At 39.5% G+C, this 23287-nt stretch overlaps 1 protein-coding gene across 1 annotated transcript in view; it reads right to left on the reverse strand.

The window, feature by feature from the left end:
* ALDH1L2 (aldehyde dehydrogenase 1 family member L2) overlaps nt 1-23287 on the reverse strand; it is a 69013-nt gene that overhangs the window by 12363 nt on the left and 33363 nt on the right. The window contains exons 11-17 of the mRNA XM_047866656.1: nt 16107-16226; nt 15382-15509; nt 13534-13684; nt 10851-10921; nt 10659-10764; nt 2688-2775; nt 2113-2206 (exon numbers count right to left, since the gene is read on the reverse strand). Of these exons, the coding sequence (XP_047722612.1) occupies nt 2113-2206; nt 2688-2775; nt 10659-10764; nt 10851-10921; nt 13534-13684; nt 15382-15509; nt 16107-16226 (758 nt within the window). The remainder of the gene's footprint in view (nt 1-2112; nt 2207-2687; nt 2776-10658; nt 10765-10850; nt 10922-13533; nt 13685-15381; nt 15510-16106; nt 16227-23287) is intronic.

Here is a 23287-nt window from a genome sequence, read left to right on the forward strand (position 1 = left end):
GAGCACATGGGAGTTCATTCCATGATTCTGTGTGCTTTGTAAATATTAGAAAGTTTCCATAATAAAAAGCTTTTATAGGGGCGCCTGGGTGGCGCAGTCGGTTAAGCGTCCGACTTCAGCCAGGTCACGATCTCGCGGTCCGTGAGTTCGAGCCCCGCGTCGGGCTCTGGGCTGATGGCTCAGAGCCTGGAGCCTGTTTCCGATTCTGTGTCTCCCTCTCTCTCTGCCCCTCCCCCGTTCATGCTCTGTCTCTCTCTGTCCCAAAAATAAATAAACATTGAAAAAAAATTAAAAAAAAAAAGCTTTTATAATTCTGTCATTCAATAACTAGAGATCCTCATGGATAAATTTAGATTCCTTAAGAAATTTGGTTACATAAAGCCCTGGCAAGGAATTTAACCTCTAGCCAGATTCCTGAAGCATTACAGAAACAAAATATCAATTTTTAGAAGTACGTTATTTATTTCCCCCATTTGCAAAAATATTGTTATTTAAAACATTTAAAATACCCCCAAAAACTCAGAAAGAAGAAAAAAAAATCAAAAAATTCCATTCCATGGCTTCATATCCATGTTTTCACCATTTTGACATACTTATTTTTGGTCTGTGTCCAACCACAGCCTTTGCCTTATTTAAAATGGTTGTGATCAGGGCACCTGGGTGGCTCAGTCGGTTAAGTGGCCGACTTCAGCTCAGGTCATGAGCTCGCGGTCCGTGAGTTCCAGCCCCGCATCGGGCTCTGTGCTGACAGCTCAGAGCCTGGAGCCTGTTTCAAATTCTGTGTCTCCCTCTCTCTGACCCTCCCCCGTTCATGCTCTGTCTCTCTCTGTCTCAAAAATGAATAAATGTTAAAAAAAAATTTTTATAATGGTTGTGATCACCCCATATGTACAATTTTATATCTTAGTTTTCTTTTTTCTTTCTATTTACCTTTTAACAATATTTTTCAATATTATTAAAAATTCTCCATGAACATGATTGCGTGGACCTCCATTACACTGACATCCTTTTTTTTTTTTTTTTTTTTTGAGAGAGAGAGAGAGAGAGCGCAAGTGGAGGAGAGGGGGGCAGAGGGGGAGAGAAAGAATCCCAAGCAGGCTTAGAGCCTGCTTAGAGCCCAACACGGAGCTTGATAACACAACTCAGGGATCATGACCTGAGCTGAAGTCAAGAGTCCATGCTTAACCGACTGAACCACCCAGGCATCCCTACACTGACATACCTTAACCATGCCTTATTTTGGACATTTAGATTGTCTGCAATTTTTTTTCAACGTTTATTTATTTTTGGGACAGAGAGAGACAGAGCATGAATGGGGGAGGGGCAGAGAGAGAGGGAGACACAGAATCGGAAACAGGCTCCAGGCTCTGAGCCATCAGCCCAGAGCCTGACGCGGGGCTCGAACTCCCAGACCGCGAGATCGTGACCTGGCTGAAGTCGGACGCTTAACCGACTGCGCCACCCAGGCGCCCCTGTCTGCAATTTTTTTAAAAAACAAATGTTACTGCATTTTAGGAATTCATTTTATAAATAATCCATATTTGCCATTTATATGTCTCTTCAGTTTCTTACTTATGCTCTAAGACCAATTTGGGCCACAGCTTTAGTATGCAAAAATTTTCTGTTCTGGATTTTCATAGCTACCAGTAGGGTGTAGAATTCCAATATGGCTCTAGTTTTATGGACTATGGGCTTTATGCTTTGGAGAGTATTTTATTATATGAAAATATCTCAATATCCTGCAGTGATAAGTAGATTTCTCTTCTAAATCTGATGTGGGTTTTCTCCTTGCAAACACATTTTTTTTTAAGCTTATTTATTTACTTTTGAGAGAAAAAGAGAGAGAGAGAGAGCGCACAAGTGGGAGGGGGGCAGAGAGAAGGAGAAACGGAGTCCCAAGCAGGCTCCGCACCATCAGCGCAGAGCCCTATGTGGGGCTTGAACGCACAAACCGTGAGATCATGACCTGAGCTGAAATCGAGTCAGATGCTTAACCAACTGTGCCACCCAGGGTACCCCCTCCAAACACATTCTATGTAAAAAAGCAAAAAAGCATAAACAAAAACCTGGTTTACTAGGATCTGCAGCAAATCAACACGCTAAAACCAATACCTCTTCATGATCTGTTTGCCAATAGCAGTGGACCCAGTGAAACCAAGTTTACGGATATCAGGATGTTCAGAAAGGCGTTGCCCAGCTATGCCACCTGTGGAATCAGGGAGGAAAACATGAATTAAAACATTATTCAAGTTCTTACGGTGAGAGTGACTTTGAATTCATTGAAGTAGATTTCTAAGCTTTCTTAGTTTCACATTTTCTATATTAATTACAAATTGAAAAAGTCTAAATAATGTCCTCCATGCAATTATCAGCCCCCCAGAAGACAGGTAAGCATTGGTTTTTCATCTTCCAAGGTAATTTTTAAAAATTGAAACAGGCCACCTTACGGTAGTTTTACAACGTTGTTCAATTTCTGCTCCTCCCACCCTACTCACCCACCATTATATTTCTACTCTAAGATTTTTAGCACATGGTAAATATATTTATCCTTAAGTTAATTATTTGGTAAATTGTATTTAACTTTAATATATGGTAGTTACAAGACAAGACTCTAGAGGGAAAATAGTCGCTCAGCTACTCCTGTACCATTCATTACTTACAGCCAAGTGAGTCCTTTGATGGTTTACCTGAGCCTGGGATGATGTTGATTACCCCCTTGGGAAAGCCTGCTTTCACGGAGAGCTCAGCAAACTTCAAAGCAGTCAAGGGCGTGACCTGAGCAGAAGCAGACCACAATTACCTTCTTCAGACCCTGTCTTGTCCTTTAGACTAGTATCCTGCTTTTCCTTTCTGGCCGTTTTATTTTTTCTTTTATTTTGACATAACTTCAGACTTACCGGGCGCCTGGGTGGCGCAGTCGGTTAAGCGTCCGACTTCAGCCAGGTCACGATCTCGCGGCCCGTGAGTTCGAGCCCCGCGTCAGGCTCTGGGCTGATGGCTCAGAGCCTGGAGCCTGTTTCCGATTCTGTGTCTCCCTCTCTCTCTGCCCCTCCCCCGTTCATGCTCTGTCTCTCTCTGTCCCAAAAATAAATAAAAGTTGGAAAAAAAAATAATAACTTCAGACTTACAGCAAAGTTGCAAAAACAGTACAAAGAATTCCTATATATCCATCACCCAGGTTTCTCAAATGTTAACATTTGACTACATTTGCTTTATCCTCTTTTTCTCTTTATTTTTCTCTAAACTGTGTAAGAGTAAGACATAGACGTGCCCCTTCACCTGTAAATACTTTTTTTGTTAAAATTTTTTTTACATTTATTTATTTTTGAGAGACAGAGCACAAGTCAGGGAAGGACAGAGAGAGAAGGAGACACAGAATCTGAAGGAAGCTCCAAGCCATCAGCAAAGAGCTCGACGCAGGGCTTGAACTCACAGACCTGGAGATCATGACCTGAGCCAAAGTCGGACACTCAACCAACTGAGCCACCCAGGCGCCCTTCACCTGTAAATACTTTTGTGTGCATTTCCTAAAAACAAAGAGTTCTTTTACATAACCACAGTACAATGATCAAAATCAGAAAATTAACAACTCATTAGAAAACCTTATTTACAGACCTTATTCTGTTTTCACCAATTGTCCCAGTAATGCGCATTGTAGAAAAAGGAAATCCAAGATCATACGTGGCCTTTCCATGTCTGTAGTCTCCTTTAATCTGGGAGAGTTTCTGAGTTTTCTTTTATATTTCATTTCACTAACATTTTTGATAAGCACAGGCTAGTTATTTTTGGACAACGCCCCTTCATCTGGATTTGTCTGCTGTTTCCTCATGATTCGATTCAGGTTGTGCACTTGTTCAAGTGCAAGAACTTTGGCAAGAACACCACAGGACTGATGCTGAGTCCTCAGAGCACCATCTCAGGAGACACATGCTATCAAATAGCCCCAATATTGGAAATGTTAACTTTGATGATTTGGTAAAGGGAGTCTGCTATGTTTCAACACTGTAAGTTACTCATTTATATTTTGTAACTGATAAATATATTATAGGAAGAGATTTCAAGACTATTTAAAGCCATGATTAAACAATTGGAACTTTCACCCTGATGTTGGGAAGGTAAGTGGGGTTGTATGTTGAGTTCAATCACCAAGAGAGCTTCTGGGTTGGCAAATGCATCTATGTGATGGGAGGGTGGTGCACCTGAACTCCACAACCTGAGCTCCTGTGCTCATGATCCTTCCAGACCTCAACCTATGTACCTTTTCATCTGACTGTTGGTTTTGATCCTTTATAATAGAGTCATAGTAAATAAAGTGTTTTCCTGAATTCTGTCAGCTATTGTAGCAAATCACACCCGAGGAGGGGGTCATGGAAACCTCTGAATTATAGCCAGTTGGTCGGAAGTACAGGAGGCCCAGGGCTCACATTGGCATCTGAAATGGAGGCAGTCTTGTGAGACTGACCGAGCCCTTCACCTCTGGGGTCTGTGCTAAAGCTCAAGGTAATTAGTGTCAGAATTGGCTTAAATTGTAGAGCACCTAGCTGGTGTTTAGGGAGTTAAAGAATAGGTTGGTATGGGGGGGGGGAAGAAAAAACCCCACACATTTGGTGTCAAAAGGGCTGTGAGTAAAAAAAATTCAGAATTTTAGAAACCAAGATCTGGACACTGTTGTTGCTTCTAGGCCTTCTCAGGAGACAGAGCTGGGGGATAGCTATATGTTTGCCCATACACACATAAGTGTATCTATCTGTGTGTCTGTATCTATCTTCCTATCTATCATCTATCCCCACCAGATCCATTTCTTCATCACGCTATCTAAATATATTAAAACATATGAATTTGTGAATACCTCCATCCTATATCTCAGGGTTCATTCAATCTTTTTCCCTTTTTGCGTGTGTAACTCTCTTCTCCAACACTGAGAAACATGGCTTCCAATAGTTACAAAACATTTACTGATTTGCTCAATCCTTAAATGTATAGAGGACAATTTGAGAATTATTAAGCTATGTCCCTATGAAAAAGAAGCCTACTAACTAGAGTTCAATACTTATGTACAGTGATTTTGCCTTTAGACTCAGGGCACATAGTCCCAATGTCTCTTAAAAGTTACTTGGATTAATGTTTCCTCACTTCCCTCAATGGGATCATGTTACTCTTCTGAAATGTGGCTTAGTGCATTTGTTTTTATTTGTATTCAATTTTAGGGGTTTTGCCCCATCTGGGTTGATCATATTTCTTTTATTTCGTGGTTTGTCATTGTTGAGTATGGGAAATATGCTTCCAAAAGTGAGGAATATACAAAAGGTACAGTCAGAGAAATGTTATTCCCTGCTCCCCTTCCCTCTACCCCTTCCATCCGGTCTCCTCATAGCCTGTAGCTAATCAACCTCATTCGTCTACCGTGTATCCTTCCTATGTTTCTTTTGTTCAAGTGAACAGATACGTATCTTATTTTCCCTCCTTTTTTACACAAAGATGGCATAATAGAATCTCATTTTTAACATCGATTACAGCAGTGCATAACTCAGAAGCAAAATGAAAGTCATAATTTCCACACTTAAAAACCAGTGCTGATTATGTCTTTGTTAGTGTAGTCCCAATGAATGGAATGTGCAAGGAGATCCATGGAGGTGTGAAAAGAGAATAGCAGAGCTTCTATTTAATGGACAAAGATATGCAGTAAGTCATACATAACTAACATTTATTATATGGCGGGATCATGATACTCTTGCTCAGTCTGAATGAAGGCCAGAAGGTCATGGGTCACAAAGGTATGTCCTAGGAAAGAACAGGAGTTCACAAGGGCAAGGGAATGACAGTGATTTCCCCACTTGCTCATTTGCTTTCAGAATATTGCCACATGTTGAAGTTTATTGGCCTGGTTACATGGATTCACAGACTATATATTGTTATATATTATTACTTTAACTAACCCAGCCTTCATAAAACAGACAAGTGGCTGAAAAAGAAACTGCATAATAAATAATAATACTACCAAGGCAACAAGCGAACGAGCAAAAGGCAGGGCTAACACTTTCCTTCTAGTAACACATCCACTGCAGCAAACTGGTGAGGTTTAAAAAATGGCCATCTAGTTAAACTCAATGAGAAATTGGTCTTAAACATTTGAAATCATCAAGAAGATATCTGAAACAGTAGATTTACATCTACTCCAGTTAAAGATGGTCCTAGCCCAAAGGGTGTATTATTATGACTTTGTATGAAACCACAACTAGAAAGACATTTAGAAACTAAGTACCCTGGATTAATGGTAGTTCTTTTTAAGTAAGAACAAAAAGATTTTATATCATTAATAAATAAAATAAAACAAATGGTTTAATCTTTATCTCTTTCCTTTTCATTTCTATTGGCTTTCTTCCATTTGGCTGCTCAGTTCTCCCAGCAGGACTATCGGTTTAAATGATGTATAGGAAAGCATCTAGCAGTGTTCTGGGCAAGAGTAGGTCATTGCTAATGCTCTTATTACATTAATAAAGTGGTTGGAATCTGTCAGACCTGTGGCCAGTCCAGGCCACAGGAATCTGTACCTTCCTCTCAGGTTAAAGGGAAAGGGAGACCTCTGATTCAGTCCTCCTAACATTCACACAGGGGCCTTAATACTGGAAATGGTTTCATACTATCATTATGTAATATTATACAATAAAATAAAAAGATATCAGTGCACTTGGGTGGCTCAGTCAGTTAAGTGTCTGACTCTGGCTTCAGCTTGGGTGGTGATCTTGTAGTTCATGAATTCGAGCCCCACACCAGGCTCTGAGCTGATAGTGTAGAACCTGCTTGGGATTCCCTCTCTCTCTCTCTCTCTCTCTCTCTCTCTCTGCCCCTCCCTGTCTCTCTCTCTCTTTCTCTCAGAATAAATAAATAAACAAAAAATAAAAGTAAAAAGATATCTATAACAGAACAACAACTTTGGGTCTTTCATTTACAAGATTAAAATTATCATCAATCACTAAACTGTCAGGGTTTTTTTTAAGTTTTTTAAAAAAATTTATTTATTTTTGAGAGAGAGAGAGGCAGAGAGAGAGGGGGAGAGAGGATCCCAAGCAGCCTCTGCACTGAGAGCACGGAGCCCAGCGCGGGGCTCAATCTCACAAACCGTGAGATCATGACCTGAGCAGAAATCAGAGGAGTTGGACGCTTAACCGACTGAGCCACTCAGGCACCCGTAAACTCAGTCACAAGTTTTAAGTTGCGTTGGAGTCAGACTGTAATCTCCATGGGAACAGAAACTTTGTGCGTCTTTGTCTTATAGATGCCTGGCAATTATTATACCCTCAATGAATGTTCATAATTTTTGAACATTATATATAATCATTGGAATTCTTCACTATTTAGCACTCTCATAGGATACCATTTAGTGATTCTCAACCCTGACTGCATCTTAGAAACAAATGTGAAGCTTTCAAGCAATACTAGTTCCTCAGCTCCAAACTAGACCAATTAAATCAGCAACTCTGCCAAGGCGGCCCAGATATCAGTATTTTAAAATGAGAACTCCAGGTGATTCTATGTGTAGCCAGGATTAAGCGCCCCCAGGCTAGGTTATCTGTCCCTCTTCACTCTACTAGCTTCCTGCTCCTTAATGAGTAGTGCTACCCGGGGAAATGGCACTCCTATAGCACGCTGGGGAATTGGTCCCGTTTCCATGGAAGCATTTGTCATATCTACCACACAAATACATGTATCTGTGAGTGATTCGGCTCTCAGAAACATATCCTTTAAATATGCTTCCACACGTGTATAATGCTGTATTTACAAGGGTAATAACTGTAGCACATTTTATAATACCAAAAGAGCAGGGGCGCCTCAGTGGCTCAGTCCGTTAAGGATCTGACTTTTGATTTCAGCTCAGGTCATGATCTCACTCACAGTTTGTGAGATCAAGCCCCGCTTTGGGCTCTACACTGATGGCTCAGAACCTGCTTGGGATTCTCTCTCTCCCTCTCTCTCTCAGCCCCTCCCCTGCTCATGTTGTCTCTTTCTCAAAATAAATAAATAAAACTTAAAAAAAAAAATAATACCAAAAGGGCAGAACAATCTAAATACCCATTAACTCGGGATTGGTTAAATAAAATATAGTTTAACTATACAATGGAATATTATGGGAGATGGTTTATTTATACATTGGAAATTGTACCAAAAAAAGGAAGATTTTTTCTTTTGCTAAATATGTATAGAATGCTACCATTGTATTGCATTGTGGTCAGAACACTTAATACAACATCTACCCTCTTAACAATTAAAAAAAAATTTTTTTTAATGTTTATTTACCTTTGAGACAGAGCGAGCAGGGGAGGGGCAGAGAGAGAGGGAGACACGGAATTGGAAGCAGGCTCCAGGCTCAGAGCTGTCAGCACAGAGCCTGACACAGGGCTTGAACTCACAAGCTGCGAGACCATGACCTGAGCCAAAGTCAGCTGCCAACCGACTGAGCCACTCAGGTGCCCCTACACTCTTAACAAATTTTAAGTGTATCATGCACTATTGTTCACTGTAGACAAAATGATACACAGCAGATCTCTAGGACTTATTCATCTTGCATAACTGAAACTTTGTGCCTGTTGATTAGCAATTTCCCATATTCCCTTCCTAAGGGAATACCTAAGAAACTAATGGAATACCTAAGAAACTAATAAATAACAATTAATGACATTGGTTGCCCCTAAGGAGGTAAATTGGCTGGGGGATTAAGAATAGGAGGGAGACTTTTCATTACCTACCTCTGTATGTTTCTAGTTTGAAATTTTTTTAAATGTATACCTATTTTTTTTTAATGAAATTGGGGTGCCTGGGTGGCTCAGACAGTTAAGCATCTGACTCTTGATTCTGGCTCAGGTCATGATCTCACAAGATTGTGAGTTAGAGCCCTGCCATAGACACTGCACTAATAGTCTGCTTGGGATTCTTTCTCTCCTCTCTCTTTCTGTCCCTTGCTCTTTCTCTCTTTCAAAAATAAATAAATAGGGGTGCCTGAGTGGCTCAGTCAGTTCAGCATCTAACTTTGGCTTGGGTCATAATCTCACAGTTTGTGAGTTCAAGCCCCATATTGGGCTCTCTGCTGTTGGCACAGAGCCTGCTTTGGATCTCAAAAATAAATAAACATTAAGAAATAAACATTTTAAAATATTTTTAATTAAAAAGATTTTTAATGTTTTATTATTCATTTTTGAGAGAGAGAGAGAGAGAGAGAGAGAAAGACAGAGTGTGAACAGGGGAGGGGCAGAGAGAGGGGGAGACACAGAATCTGAAGCAGATTGACAGAGCCCAACGCAGGGTTAGAACCCACAAACCACCAGATCATGATGTGAGCCGGAGGCTTAATGGACTGAGCCACCCAGGAACCTCAATAAATAAACATTTTTAAAAAATGAAATTAGGAGCACCGGGGTGGCTCAGTTGGTTGAGCATCTGACTTCGGCTCAGGTCATGACCTCACGGTTTGTGGGTTCGAGCCCCGCATCGGGCTCTGTGCTGACAGCTCAGAGCCTGGAGCCTGCTTCAGATTCTGTGTCTCCCTCTCTGCCCCTCCCCTGCTTGTTCTCTGTCTCTCTCTCTCTCTCAAAAATAAATAAACATTAAAAAAAAATTAAAAAAAATAAAAATGAAATGAAATTGTTTCTAACAAGCAAAACCAGGATGACTGTGGTCACTACGACTAAGTAGTAATGCCAAATGAAACCGTAATTTCTTAAGTCCTAAAAGAAGAAATAAAAGGAGAGGTAATAGGTAATGAACTGTAAATCCTTCTAGAATAGTGACCAAGTTTTCTCCGTGACTTGTGTCCCTCAGAACGTCTCCTACTGGTCACTTTTACACAGGCCATGCTCAGCCAGGGATTAAGTTGACTACCATATTCTTTTCCCTGAAAAGCTACTCTAGCATTAAAAGATTTTTTCTGAGAACTTCTATCATTTGAATTATTATTTTTTATTATTTGTTATTCAATGTACATATACTTACAGTTGCCACGATTATGTACATTCTTTTGCCTCCTTTTCCTTCATCTTCCATATCTTTATAATATTTTTAGTAATTAAAATTCAAATGCCTATGTAATACTTTTCTTTGGATGTCTTATAGTTACTCTAAATAATTCCCTAATCATTAGGCATTTGGCATTTGGCAAGAATTGGAGTGGCTGGTAGAAATTCAGTGGATTTCACAGAGTAGCCCTATGCCTGCTTCCCTTGCCATGGAAATTTTAAATTGTGGGATATCCATGCGTTACATTAGGCAGCCATTAAAAATGAAGATTCGGGGCGTGTGGGAGGCTCAGTTGGTTAAGTGTCCGACTCTTGGTTTTGGGTCAGGTCATGATCTCGCGGTTTTGTGGGTTCGAGCCCTGCATCCGGCTCTGCACTGAGAGTGCAGAACCTGCTTGGGATTCTCTCTCTCTCTCCCTCTCTGTCCCTCCGCCACTCATGCTGTCTCTGTCTCTCTCAAAGTAAATAAATAAACTTCAAACAAAAATGCAGATTTAACTAATAGGAAAAGATGCCCAGCCATGATGCCTTTGAAGATGTCATAACACACAATCTCATTTTTGTCTAAAGACATATTGTTTATAAATGGGTGTCTCTGTTTTCAAGTAAGTAGGAGAGTAGGAGGTTGTGCCCTGGCTCCTTGCATCTTACCTGCGCTGGCTTGAGCACTAGGGTGTTACCCGCCGCCAGACACGCGGCGCTTTTCCACGCCAGCATCATCAGTGGGTAATTCCAGGGGATGATAATGGCGCAGACCCTGCAGAGGTAGAAGGACGACCATCCTTAGTTGTCTCCAACCAACACAACTCACCCAAGTCACCCTCGGCGTTCTCCTTGTCTCACCCAAGCGGCTCCTTCTTGGTGAAGGTCAGATTGCGATTTGGACGGGCCTGGTTGATTGGAATAGTAGAACCCTAAAGAGTAAAAAAAAAAAAAAAAAAAAAAAAAGAAGGTGATCCTCATTTCACTCATTGAAATGAGTAAGTCTAATCTCAAGGAATCCATTTTCTTAGCTGGTATGAAAAGGCAGTGTTCAATTTGTAAGAATATAGGATCTATAAGAAATATATTCACACCAAAAAAAAGAAACTGCTATTTCTTTCTGGAAAGAAGTAAGACACTGGAGAATAAACATAATTCTATCTATCGATCTATAAAACATAGTTCTAATTTAGTTACCTCCATTCCCAACTTCTTGGCACGGCAGAGAATATTAATTGTGTAACCAATAGCCATTCTTCCCTCTGTCGTTATATTAATAATGGTGATATGGTTCATGAGTTCAAGCCTGCATTGGGCTCCGCACTGACAGTGCAGAGCCTGCTTGGGATTCTCTCTCTCTCTCTCTCTCTCTCTCTCTCTTTCTTCTCCTACACCAGTTGTGCCCTCTCTTTCTTTCTCAAAAATAAATAAACTTTATTTAAAAAAAATAATGGTGAGGGGCACCTAGGTGGCTCGGTTAAGGGTCTAATTTCGGCTCAGGTCATGATCTCGCGATTCATAAGTTTGAGCCCTGCATCAGGCTCTGTGCTGACAGCTCAGAGCCTGGAGCCTGCTTTGGATGTGTCTCCCCTGCCCCCCCCCCACCCCGCCCCTACCCTGCTCACACACTGTCTCTCTCTTTTTCTCAAAAATAAATAAACATTTTAAAAAGTTTTTAAAAAATAAAATAAAATAATGGTGATAGTCATGTGCCCAGATAACATACTGTCTTCCAGTTTCCAGGGCAGACAGGGATGGTCAATGGAAGACATAAGTACAAGGCATTGGAAGGCGAATGTTCTTTACAGTAGGCTGACTCAGCTCTGACACAGGCTCCTTTACTCTACCCCCCACTCATTTCTTCTCCTTGTTCAGAGTGTCACTGAAATGGCTGATACCTCAATGGTTATTGTGAGACCATGAGACCGTCTTGAGGGTGCAGGTCACATGGTACCTTAGTAGCTCTGGTAGAGAGAGAGAAGGAGCCCACATGTCATATACTAGCCCTGACTACTTGCCTGGGTGTTCCTTGAAAATGAGGCAAAAGTGAAGTTCATACTTGAGTATCCGTTACATGCAGCCAGACTTAATCCCATCTAATTCACGGCAGTCGTTTTCAACTGAAGCTATTCATTTGTCTGCCGCACACAATTGTATTGCTATTACTAATTACACGTGTTCATCTCTTATCTGAAATCCTTGGGGCCAGTGTGTTTTGGGATTCAGAATTATTTGAACTATAGAGATATAACATAATGCACATACCTTATGTTATATTCTCTATGACTCCCAGTAGGGTCTGAAGTAGCCCCCCATAATCAAATAAATACATGAGTATTGAAATATTTATTTAGTGAAACATGAATCTTTCCTCTAAGTGATATAAATACAAATTATAAACAGACTCATGTTGGTTCAGGTCAGCTTTTGGCAACAAATGAGTTCGAACCACTGAAACCAATTGATTTTCAGGTTTTGAAGCTCTCTGGTTTTCATAATTGAGGCTAAAGTGTGGGCGTGAACCACCACTACTAAATACTTACATCTGTATGACTTTGTGACTAAAACTACGTTTATGCACAAACCCTAGTCTACCGCAAACTGGCTCCTAAGCCTCACTACATAACTTGCAGGGTATGTATTATTGTGACCATATTACAGATGAGGAAAGGAAGGCTTAGAGAGAGAAAATAACTTTAACAACATCAGCTGCTAAGTGCCAAATCTGACTCTTGGACCGGTCTCTCTGACTCTATGTTAATAATGGTCACAGCAACTTGCCCAAATAAAATACTGTTTCCCAGTCTTCTCAGCCGATAGAGAAGGCCAGTGGGAGATATAAGCACAAGGGAGGTGGGGAATGCTTTTGAAAGCTCTCTTATATTCCTCTCCCTTGCCCACTTCCTCCTTCTTGCTGCCTGGCCAGTGCTGCAGTGGTTATCGTGAGCCCATGAGCAGTATGCATGTGGCTCTTTGTTATGAGCCTTACCTTTACCTTTCATACCCCGGGTGCTGAGGTCAAGAGCAATAGCCTGCTTCTCCTCACACATGTGCTATTTACTTTCTTATAGTAAAAAAGGAAATGAAATATTTATTGTGCCCATGTCTTAGAAAATTATTTTTCTTATACCCAGCTTACTTAGACAATGTATGTTAGCTCTCTGGCTTCTGTAGGCATTTGAGTTCTCGATCTCTCCATGACACCCTAGATGTCCAGAAGACTACCAGGTGCCCTTAGGAGATATGGTAAAGTACAAAAACCATCATGAGACTTTAGTTCAGAAAATCTTGAGTTCAAATCCTAGCTCTGTGGTTTACTTACTAACCATGTGAGTGCATGCAAGTCATCTGCTGTCCTCAGGCCTCTGTTTCCTTGCCTGCAACAAGGGATAATAGCTATCGACCTACCACAGATGACTGTTATAAGGATAAGAGAAGAAAATCTAAGAGGTGCCCATAAAACATTGTCTTTACAAACTACTAAATGCTCGGCCCTTTTCCTTTTGGAATGATCTCCGTGGAGTCAAATGACATTTGTGCTCACCTGAATTTTGTCACACCAGCCAGCAAAATATCTGAATGTTTGTACAGACATTCCGATGTGAGTCTTCAGAGCCAGGGTGTAGACAGCCCCTGAATCAAGGGCTTCAATGGTTGCCAGCTCCTCCTGGTTCTCTTCCAGTAGGTCTGCAAGTCTGTATGGTCAGTGAAAGGAATTCATTCAAAAAATATGGATTGAGCTCCTATTATGTATAAGGCACAATCCTAAGGGCTGAGAATTCAGAGGTGAACACACATGGACCAGGTCTTTGTCCTGATGGAGAATACGGTCCAGCAGGGCAGACATTAAACAAATCATTTCATATATAATTTGTTTCAGGAGTTACAAAAAAAAGAAGCAGAGGGTGTGGGAAGCCTGTACCATTTGCCTCATCAGTGTACAAAAAACAGAAGAGTGACTGAGCCACAATAATCAGAGGAGATCAATGACAGAAGACAGTGGGAATGTGGCTAGTTCATGAATATGCAAGGAGATGTTAGAGAGCACAACCCATGAGAATCCATGAACGCGAGGATTTCTTGTTGGTATAGAAATGCTTCCAACACTAACTGAAGAGACAAGATAGAAATACCTGGGGTGAATTACAGACACTACAACAGGTTTCTGGTAGGTGCCTAGCTTCTATGGGAAGATAAGTACAGGATTGTCTCATGAGTATAAAATAGTCAAAATTCATCCTGTGTTCCCTTCTACCATTTTCCTCCACCCTTCAATGGTTTTTGCACTGTTCCTTTTGGACTATTCTAAAGTTGGGCTCAAAATCCTCTTTCCCTCAATGTTTCTTCCAGATCCTGCTGTAAGAGATATTTTGACCAAGGTCAGCTATTTGGCCTTAGGGAAGCAGAAAAGTGAATTTATGCTTGAATCTAATTACATACTTGAATCTACATACTCGGTTACCAATTTATAATTCTTTCTAGGCCTTACTATTTTTCCTCCTCATTCCTACTCCCTATGGGTCAGGCAGATTTAAAATCTGTCATTGAAAACAACAAAGTGCTGCGTAGTCACCATTTGCTGTTCTATATCCCTTCTCTACACTGCTCTGTGACCTGGGACGATGACCTTTATTTATAGACCACATCACTTGGCTCCCCTGCTCCGTTACTGGGCTTGACTAATGAGAGACCAATGAACAGCACCCCCAGGAGAGAAAGCAATCGGGCATTGCACTCCCCAGCTCCCCCACAGATGGTTCAGCAGCTGCTGTGTCCCTTCCCGACAAACCACTGCAGTGTGGTCTTCTACAGCCACAGATCTTGCCACATTCCAGCAATAACCCCTTCCTCTGTCCTAGATCTTGGAGTAGTCACAACTTTCCCTGTTGCTGTCCCTACCTGGGCACTTATTATCCCTTGACCTTGCCTACATCTTTGTAAATCGTTTTTTATTAAACTTTTTTTCCTCTGGAACCCTGACTGCTCCAAGCACTAATACAAAAATCAGGAACTCACATCTATGTAACTTTACAGGATGTAAATAACAGAAGACATATTACATAATGGGTGCATGCTAGACTATCTTGGGGAAATTTTTAAAAACTTGGCAATGTTAACCAATACCTAGAGACAGCAGATCTGTGTTTTTAAAAAAACACACCTGTTGGGGCGCCTGGCTGGCTCAGTCGGTTGAGCGTCTGACTTCGGCTCAGGTCACGATCTCACAGTCCGTGAGTTCGAGCCCCGCCTCAGGTTCTGTGCTGACAGCCCGGAGCCTGGAGCCTGCTTCCGATTCTGTGTTTCCCTCTCTCTCTGCCCCTCCCCGTTCATGCTCTGTCTCTCTCTGTCTCAAAACTAAATAAACATTAAAAAAAAATTTAAAAACCCACACCTGTACATCAACCTTCCTCTTTCTCTTGCATTCATTCTTCCCCATTCACCGTTTTCAAAGGCATCTTTTGCTGCTGCTACTGCTTTATCAACATCCACCAGAGAAGCATAGGATACTTTGCATATTATCTATTTCAAGATAAGGAAAACTAGGTTATAGGTTATTTATACAGAGATATATAAATATGCTTCTTTTGAAATTAATATTATATTAATAGGAAAAATAGAGTATTACTTATAAAACCCAGAGAATTTATGATGGAAAATCAATATGTTGAGTAATAAAGTAAAGAAAAATTTAAACATGGAAATTGGAAGCCTGAAATTTGGGACTTCTCACATCACATGACACGATTGAAAGACACATTTAGGAAGAATATATCTGCTTCTTCCAGTGCCTTGGGGAAGCTGAATTTCTTGCCATGAGCTTGCCGAGTTTGAAAGTTCTTTTCTGCATAGAGCATTATGTGAAGCTATGCCTCTGATACGGATAGGTATAGCTATCTGTCTAAAATAATCATAAATATTCATTCCATAAAATAGATTACTATGGTCAGCAGCCAGTATCAGAACTGAATAGTTGAAAGAAATACATGGAGAACATTTATTTCTAGTAAGTGCTCAGAGGCAAAGTGATAGAATAAAGTAACTTCTTAAGACTCCCAGGTTTACAACTATTAAAATTTCATGACCAGTGGTCACTGCACACACTAAGCAATTACTCACAGATCCGTCTGTTGGGTTGATAGTATCATAGGTCTTTCCCTCATCAGCATCTGTGAACTGTCCATTTATGAAACACTGATATGGCATTTTCACTGTCATTTCGTTGACCTCCTTTGAAACCTAAGATAGAAAATTATGTTAATAGAATCAGTGGATTTCTCTGCTTATCCATTTGATACCAAATAGCAATAAAGGAGTTTATTCACTAATGCAGCAGAGAGAAGTTAGGTGAATAGAATTCCAGTTCCTAGTCTCCAGAAGAGACAAGCATATGTTAGATTTGGGCCTCATGATGCTCAGATTGGCCACTCAGCCAGGAGGTTAGTATCTCTGATGACCAAAGTACTCCTGGCTGGGCCTTATAAATATCTCAGATTTTCTTCATACAAATGAAAAAGAAGCAAAAGACCTGCAGATCATGGAAACATCACCATCTAGTGGCAACATCTATGGAGCAGTCATTGCTTTGCTTTGAGTTCCTGAAATTGCCTTTTACATGGGTGCCATTTTAAGTTTTCTTTCAAGTTCCTCCTTATTTTTACTTTCTTTCTTACAAATGTATTACCTAAATTGTTCTCTACCATTACCTAGAGAGTGAATTTAGGTTGGTCCATTAACTACTATGAATGTGTTCTTTCAATAATAAAAAGGGAACAAGTCTCCCTGCTTTATACAGTTATTATGAGGAAAAACTGAGAAAACATATGGGAAAGAACATTATTAGAATAAAATTTTATATCAGTGCAAGGCATAAAAAGTAAATATAATAATTTTAAAAATAATTTCATATAGAGAAATTGATAATGCTTTAAAAAAACGAAAAAAGTATCAAGAGGGTATCTTGTCTTATCCCACAGATAAGAAATTTTTCTATAAAATATTTCCATTGTGTTTATGTAGGATATAATGAAGGAATCTTCATCTGAATTGATGTGTCTCTGCACTTAGTTCACTTTCTTAAACTCATCATTCTGAAAATATGCTAATTATGTATAAATATGTATATGTATAAATACACTAATTATGTATAAATATGTATTATCTAACTTGATTCCCCCAACTATCCTATAATGTACATATTATTATTTCCCCACTTAACATATGAGGAAACCGAGACTTAGAGAAGTTAAGCAACGTGCCAAAGCTCACACAGCTGGTAAGCAATGCTACGTGGGTTCAACTTTAGGTGGGTCTAACACCAAGATTCATGTTCTTAACTAGATGATAACTAAATTGCTTTCAAATTTCCCTGAAGTTTATTAAAAACAAATGGAATGAGAAGCATGCCTGGGATCCCATCTCTCCCTTAAGAGCTCTCCAGTAACTTGAAATCCCACATCCTTAGAACCATAGTGGCTGTGAAAACCAGCAATCTATTAGCCACCAGAAGGGGAAATGACTCCCCAGAAGCTCCCCAGAGGCCTCATCCCCACAGAACTCCCCAATTGGCTCTATTCTTCGTGTTTGTCTTTATTTGGCCTGAGAGCTTGCTCTTCCCAAACTGTCCTCAGCCTTCCATAAAGACTGAGAGACCTTATTGGTTCAAGAAATTTAAGGAAATCTACATCCGCTCATTAGCTGATGATTAAGCTAGCCAAGTAGAGACTTCAGTGGTGGCAAACGACAAAGAATATAGGTTTTATGGGATTAGTCCAAGAAAGTCACCAAACAAAGAAAAGCAACAATAACACTCCTATGAAGGGTGGGGGTCTTATTTTCAGAGTTGCCACATTCTGTTATTTAAAATGGCTAGTTTTCAACAAAAGATTACAAGATACGTGAAGAAGCATGAAAGCATAGAGTGGCCAATACATTGGAAAATAACCAGTCAACAGAAACCTTCCTTGAAGAAACCTAGACATTAGACACAGATTTTTTTCTAAGATTATTGATTTATTTTGAGAGAGACAGAGAGTGTATCCACACTCACAGGGTAGGGGCAGAGAGAGAGAGAGAGAGAGAGAGAGAGAGAGATCCCAAGCAGGCTCTTTGCTATCAGCACAGAGCCTGATGCAGTACTCGATCTCATGAACCGGGAGATCATGACCTGAGCTGAGATCAAAAGTTGGACACTTAACTTACTGAGCCACCCAGGCACCCCATAGACAAAGATTTTAAATAAGCTTTTAAAAATGTATCCAGGGGCGCCTGGGTGGCGCAGTCGGTTAAGCGTCCGACTTCAGCCAGGTCACGATCTCGCGGTCCGTGAGTTCGAGCCCCGCGTCAGGCTCTGGGCTGATGGCTCAGAGCCTGGAGCCTGTTTCCGATTCTGTGTCTCCCTCTCTCTCTGCCCCTCCCCCATTCATGCTCTGTCTCTCTCTGTCCCCCAAAAAATAAATAAACGTTGAAAAAAATAAATAAATAAAAAATAAAAATGTATCCAAATAGAGGTTCTTGGGTGGCTCAGTTAAGCATCCAACTTTGGCTCAAGACATGATCTCATGGTTTGTGAGGTCAAGGTCCATGTCAGGCTCTGTGCTGACAGCTCAAAGCCTGGAGCCTCCTTCAGATTCTGTCTCCCTCTCTCTCTGCCCCTCCCCCACTCACAGTCTGTCTCTCTCTTTTTCTCTCTCTCAAAAAAACATTTAAAAATTTTTAAATAGGGGCGCCTGGGTGGCGCAGTCCGTTAAGCGTCCGACTTCAGCCAGGTCACGATCTCGCGCTCTGTGAGTTCGAGCCCCGCGTCGGGCTCTGGGCTGATGGCTCAGAGCCTGGAGCCTGTTTCCCATTCTGTGTCTCCCTCTCTCTCTGCCCCTCCCCCGTTCATGCTCTGTCTCTCTCTGTCCCAAAAATAAATAAATGTTGAAAAAAAAAAATTAAAAAAAAATTTTTTAAATAAAAAAAATATTTCCAAATAAGGAAGGAAAGGAAGCTATGTCTAAAAAAAAATTAAAGAAAAGTAAATGAACAATGTCTCACCAAATAGAGAATATTAAGAAAGAGAGAAGAATTATAAAAAAAAGAACCAGTGGCACCTGGGTGGCTCAGTCAGTTAAGTGGCCAACTCTTGATTTTGGCTCAGGTCATGATCTCACAGTTTCATGAGTTCAAGCCCCACATGGGCCCTGCGCTGACAGTATGGAGCCTGCTTGATATTTTCCCTCTTTCTCTGTCCCTCCCCTGCTCACACTCTCTGTGTGTCTCTCAAAATAAATAAATAAACTGAAAAAAAAAGTATTATAAAAAAGGAACTAAATACAAATTCTGGAGTTGAAAAGTGTAATAACTGAAATTTTAAAAAGTTATCATAGGGGCTCAACAGTAGATTCAAGAAAGCATAACAAAGAATGAACAAACTAGACAATATGTCAATAGAGATTACCCAGTCTGAAAACAGGAAGGAAAAAGAAGGCCTGTGGGATACCATCAAATGTATCAAAGCATGCATAATGAGAGTCCCAGAAGGAGAAGAGAGGGGAAAAGAGGCAGAAAGAGTATGTGAAGAAATAATGAATGAAAGTGTCCCAAATTTGATGAAAAACATTAAACCACCCATCCAAAAAGCTCAACAAACTCCAGGTAAGATAAACTCAAACAGATCCATTTTAGATACATCATAATACAATGGTTAAAAGCCAAAGGTAATGAGGGAATCTTGAAAGCAGCAAGAGAGAAGAATCCCATCACGTCAAATGGATCCTCGATAAAATTAACAGATGGCTCATCCTAAGAAACCATGGAGGCCAGATGGCAATAGGATGACATATTTAAAGTGCTGAAACCAAAAATTCCATATACAGCAAAACACCCTTTAAAAACAAAGGAGAAACTAAGTCATTCCCAAATGAATAAACACTGAGAGAGTTCATTGCTAGCACACTGCCCTTTAAAAAGTTTACTAAAAGATACCTTTCAGGCTGCAATGAAGGGACACTTGACAGTAACTTGAATCTACATGAAGAAATAAGCAAGCTAGATGAACATATTGGTTTCCCAATGCATATAAAAGCTATGTTTATGCTATACTGAAGTTTATTAAGTGTGCAACTACATTATGTCTAAAAAATCAATGTGTATATTTCATTAAAGATATTTTATCAATATCCTTCAATTAAAAAAGAAATACTTTATGTTCCAACATTCTGTCTTAAACCTGAGTTGATGTATGGTGGGAACAACTGGATGTTTAAGATATTTTTGTGATTCTTTGTTTTAAACTCCACCCCCCCCCTTTTGTATATGTGATATGAAGCAAATGAGGAAACATCGTTCTAATGGTTTAACAAGGAAGGAGAAAAAAAGCCCTTAATTTCTGAGTGGAGATGTCTCCTTCTATGTGGATAAGTCGATTAAGACCGTTATCAAAAGTTTGTCTGTGTTATTGCACCTGACTTTAGGATCCAAAAAGTTGGGGTTGTTGTTGTTTTTTTTTTTTTTTTGTGGGTTTTTTTTTGCCACATTGTGCCTTTCCTCCTGGAATTGTAAGCTGAACACAATAATAGTACCTGTTTACACTGTGAAGTGGGTATTATTACAGAAAACACACTGGAGGCTTTCTCACTGTTAAGCAAATAATGCCTTGTGAATGTATGATCTACAGAGAAACCCCTGTAGTTTAACGTGCTGATGCTGTCTATTGTTTTAGCAAATAAATTTTGGATGTTTTTTTCCTTCCCTCAAACACACAAATAAATAAATACTTTATTGCAAAACATTGGTAACCCCCACCTGAGCTCTCAGTGGGTCATAATCACTGATCACAGATTAACAATGATCACAGACCATAACAAATGAAAAAGTTTGAAATATTGTGAGAATTACCAGAATGTGACACAGGGACATGAAATGAGAAGATGCTGTTGGAAAGATGGTAACAATAGACTTGCTTAATGCAGAGTTGCCACAAACCTTTAATTTGTGAAAAACATAATACCTGTGAAGCACACAGTAAAGCAAAGAAGGCAATAAAATGAGGTATGCCTGCAGAAGCAAAATGGAAAAAGAATAGATAAATTAAACTTAATCAAATTAAAAACTTTTGCATGTCAAAGGACACTGTCAAAAAAGTGAAAAGAAAGCCCACATTATAGGAGAAAATATTTACAAATCATGTATCTAATTAAGGTCTACTATCCAAAATATACAAAAGCTCCTTACAACTCAACATTAAAAAGACATATATCCCAATTAAAAAATGGGTAAAGAATCTGAATGGACATTTTTCCCAAAGAAGAGATACAAATGACTAATAAAGACATGAAAAGAGACTCATCATTAGTCATCAGGGAAATGTAAACCAAAGCCACAATGAGATAGTATTTCTTACCCACAGCTAAAATAGAAAAGACAGACAAAGCAAATGTTGGTGAGGATACGGAGAAATCAGAACCTTTCTACATTGCTAGTGGGATTGTGAAATAGTATAGCCACTTTGGAAAACAGCTTGGATGTTCCTCAAAAAATTAAACATAGAGTTACCGCATGACTCATCAATTGCACTCCTAGATATATACCCCAGAGAACTGAAAACACACATTCACACAAAAACTTACACATGAATTTTCATTGCAGCATTATTTATAATACTAAAAAGTGAAAACAAAATGTTCATTAACTGAGGAATGGATAAACAAAATGTGGTATATCTATACAACAATATTATCCAGCCACAAAAAGGAATGAAGTGGATAACACCTACTACAACATAGATGGACCTTGAACACATGGTGTTCAGTGAAAGAAGCCAGATGCTTAACAGGCCACAAATTGTGTGATTCCACTTATATGAAATATCTAAAGTAGGCAAATCCATGGAGACATAAAGGAGATTAATGGTATCTGGGAGCCAGGGGTGGGGGGAAGAAAGCAGAGAATCATTGTCAATGGATATAGTGTTTCTTTTTGGGGTGATAAAATTGTTCCATAATCAGAGGAGGGGGTTCAAGATGGTAGAGCAGCATGGAAGCTCTCAGCTTGTCTTGTCCCTGAAACACAGCCAGATCAGCACCAAACCATTTTGCATACCTAGGAAACTGATCTGAGGATTAACACAACAATATGCATAACTTGAGCCACAGAACTCAGCAGAAAGAGGAAAATTGATTTTTATTTTCTTTTTACTTAATTAAAAAAATTTTTTTAAATTATTTTTAGTATTAAAAAAATTTTAAATTATTTTAGAATGTTTTTTATTTCATTGTAAATTTTTTATTCTATTTCACTTTCCTTATTTCATTTATTCTATTTTATTATATACATTAAACATTTTTTTTTTCTTACCTTTTTTTTTTTTCTTTCCCCTTTTTCTCTGGTATATCAAGCTTCTTTCAATAAGCAGACCAAAACAAAACTAGGATATAGCTTTCTTTATTTGATTTTTTGTTTTGTTTTTAATTTTTTAATTTTTAATTTTTATCATTTTTTTTCTTCCTCTAACAAGACAAAATGAAGGAATTCACCCCAAAAGAAAGAACAGGAAGAAATGATGGCAGAGGTTTAATCAACACGGATATAAGCAAGATAACTGAACTAGAATTGAGAACTGCATAATAAGAATACTAGCTGGGGTTGAAAAAGGCATAGAATCCCTTTAGACGGAGATAAAAGAAGTAAAATCCAGTTAGGACAAAATTAAAAATGCTATAACCAAGATGCAATCTTGAATGAATGCCACGGTGGCAAGGATGGATGAAGCAGAGCAGTGAATCAGCAATACAGAAGACAAAATTATGGAGAATAATGAAGCAGAAAGAGAGGGAAACAAAGTCAAGAGAGCATGATACAAGACTTAGAGAACTCAGTGATCTATTAAAAAGGAATAATATCCAAATCATAGAAGTTCCAGAAGATGAAGAGAGAGAAAAAGTGGCAAAATGTTTATGTGAGCAAATTAAAGTGGAACATGTTCTTAATCTGGGAAAGGATACAGACATCAAAATCCAAGAGACACAGAGAACTCCCATTAGATTCAACAAAAATGACCATCAATAAGGCATATCATAGTTGAATTCACAAGACACACAGAAAGACTTATGAAAGCAGCAAGGGAAAAATGTCCTTAACCTATAAGGGAAGAAAGATCAGGTTCACAGCAGACCTATCCACAAAACTTGGCAGGCCAGAAAGGAGTGGCAAGATATATTCAACATGCTGAATTGGAAAAATATGCAGCCAAGAATTCTTTATCCAGCAAGGGTATCATTCAAAATAGAAGGAGAGATAAAGAGTTTCCCAGACAAACA

This window comes from Prionailurus viverrinus, chromosome B4 (assembly GCF_022837055.1).
Source record: "Prionailurus viverrinus isolate Anna chromosome B4, UM_Priviv_1.0, whole genome shotgun sequence".
NCBI classification, from domain to species: domain Eukaryota; kingdom Metazoa; phylum Chordata; class Mammalia; order Carnivora; family Felidae; genus Prionailurus; species Prionailurus viverrinus.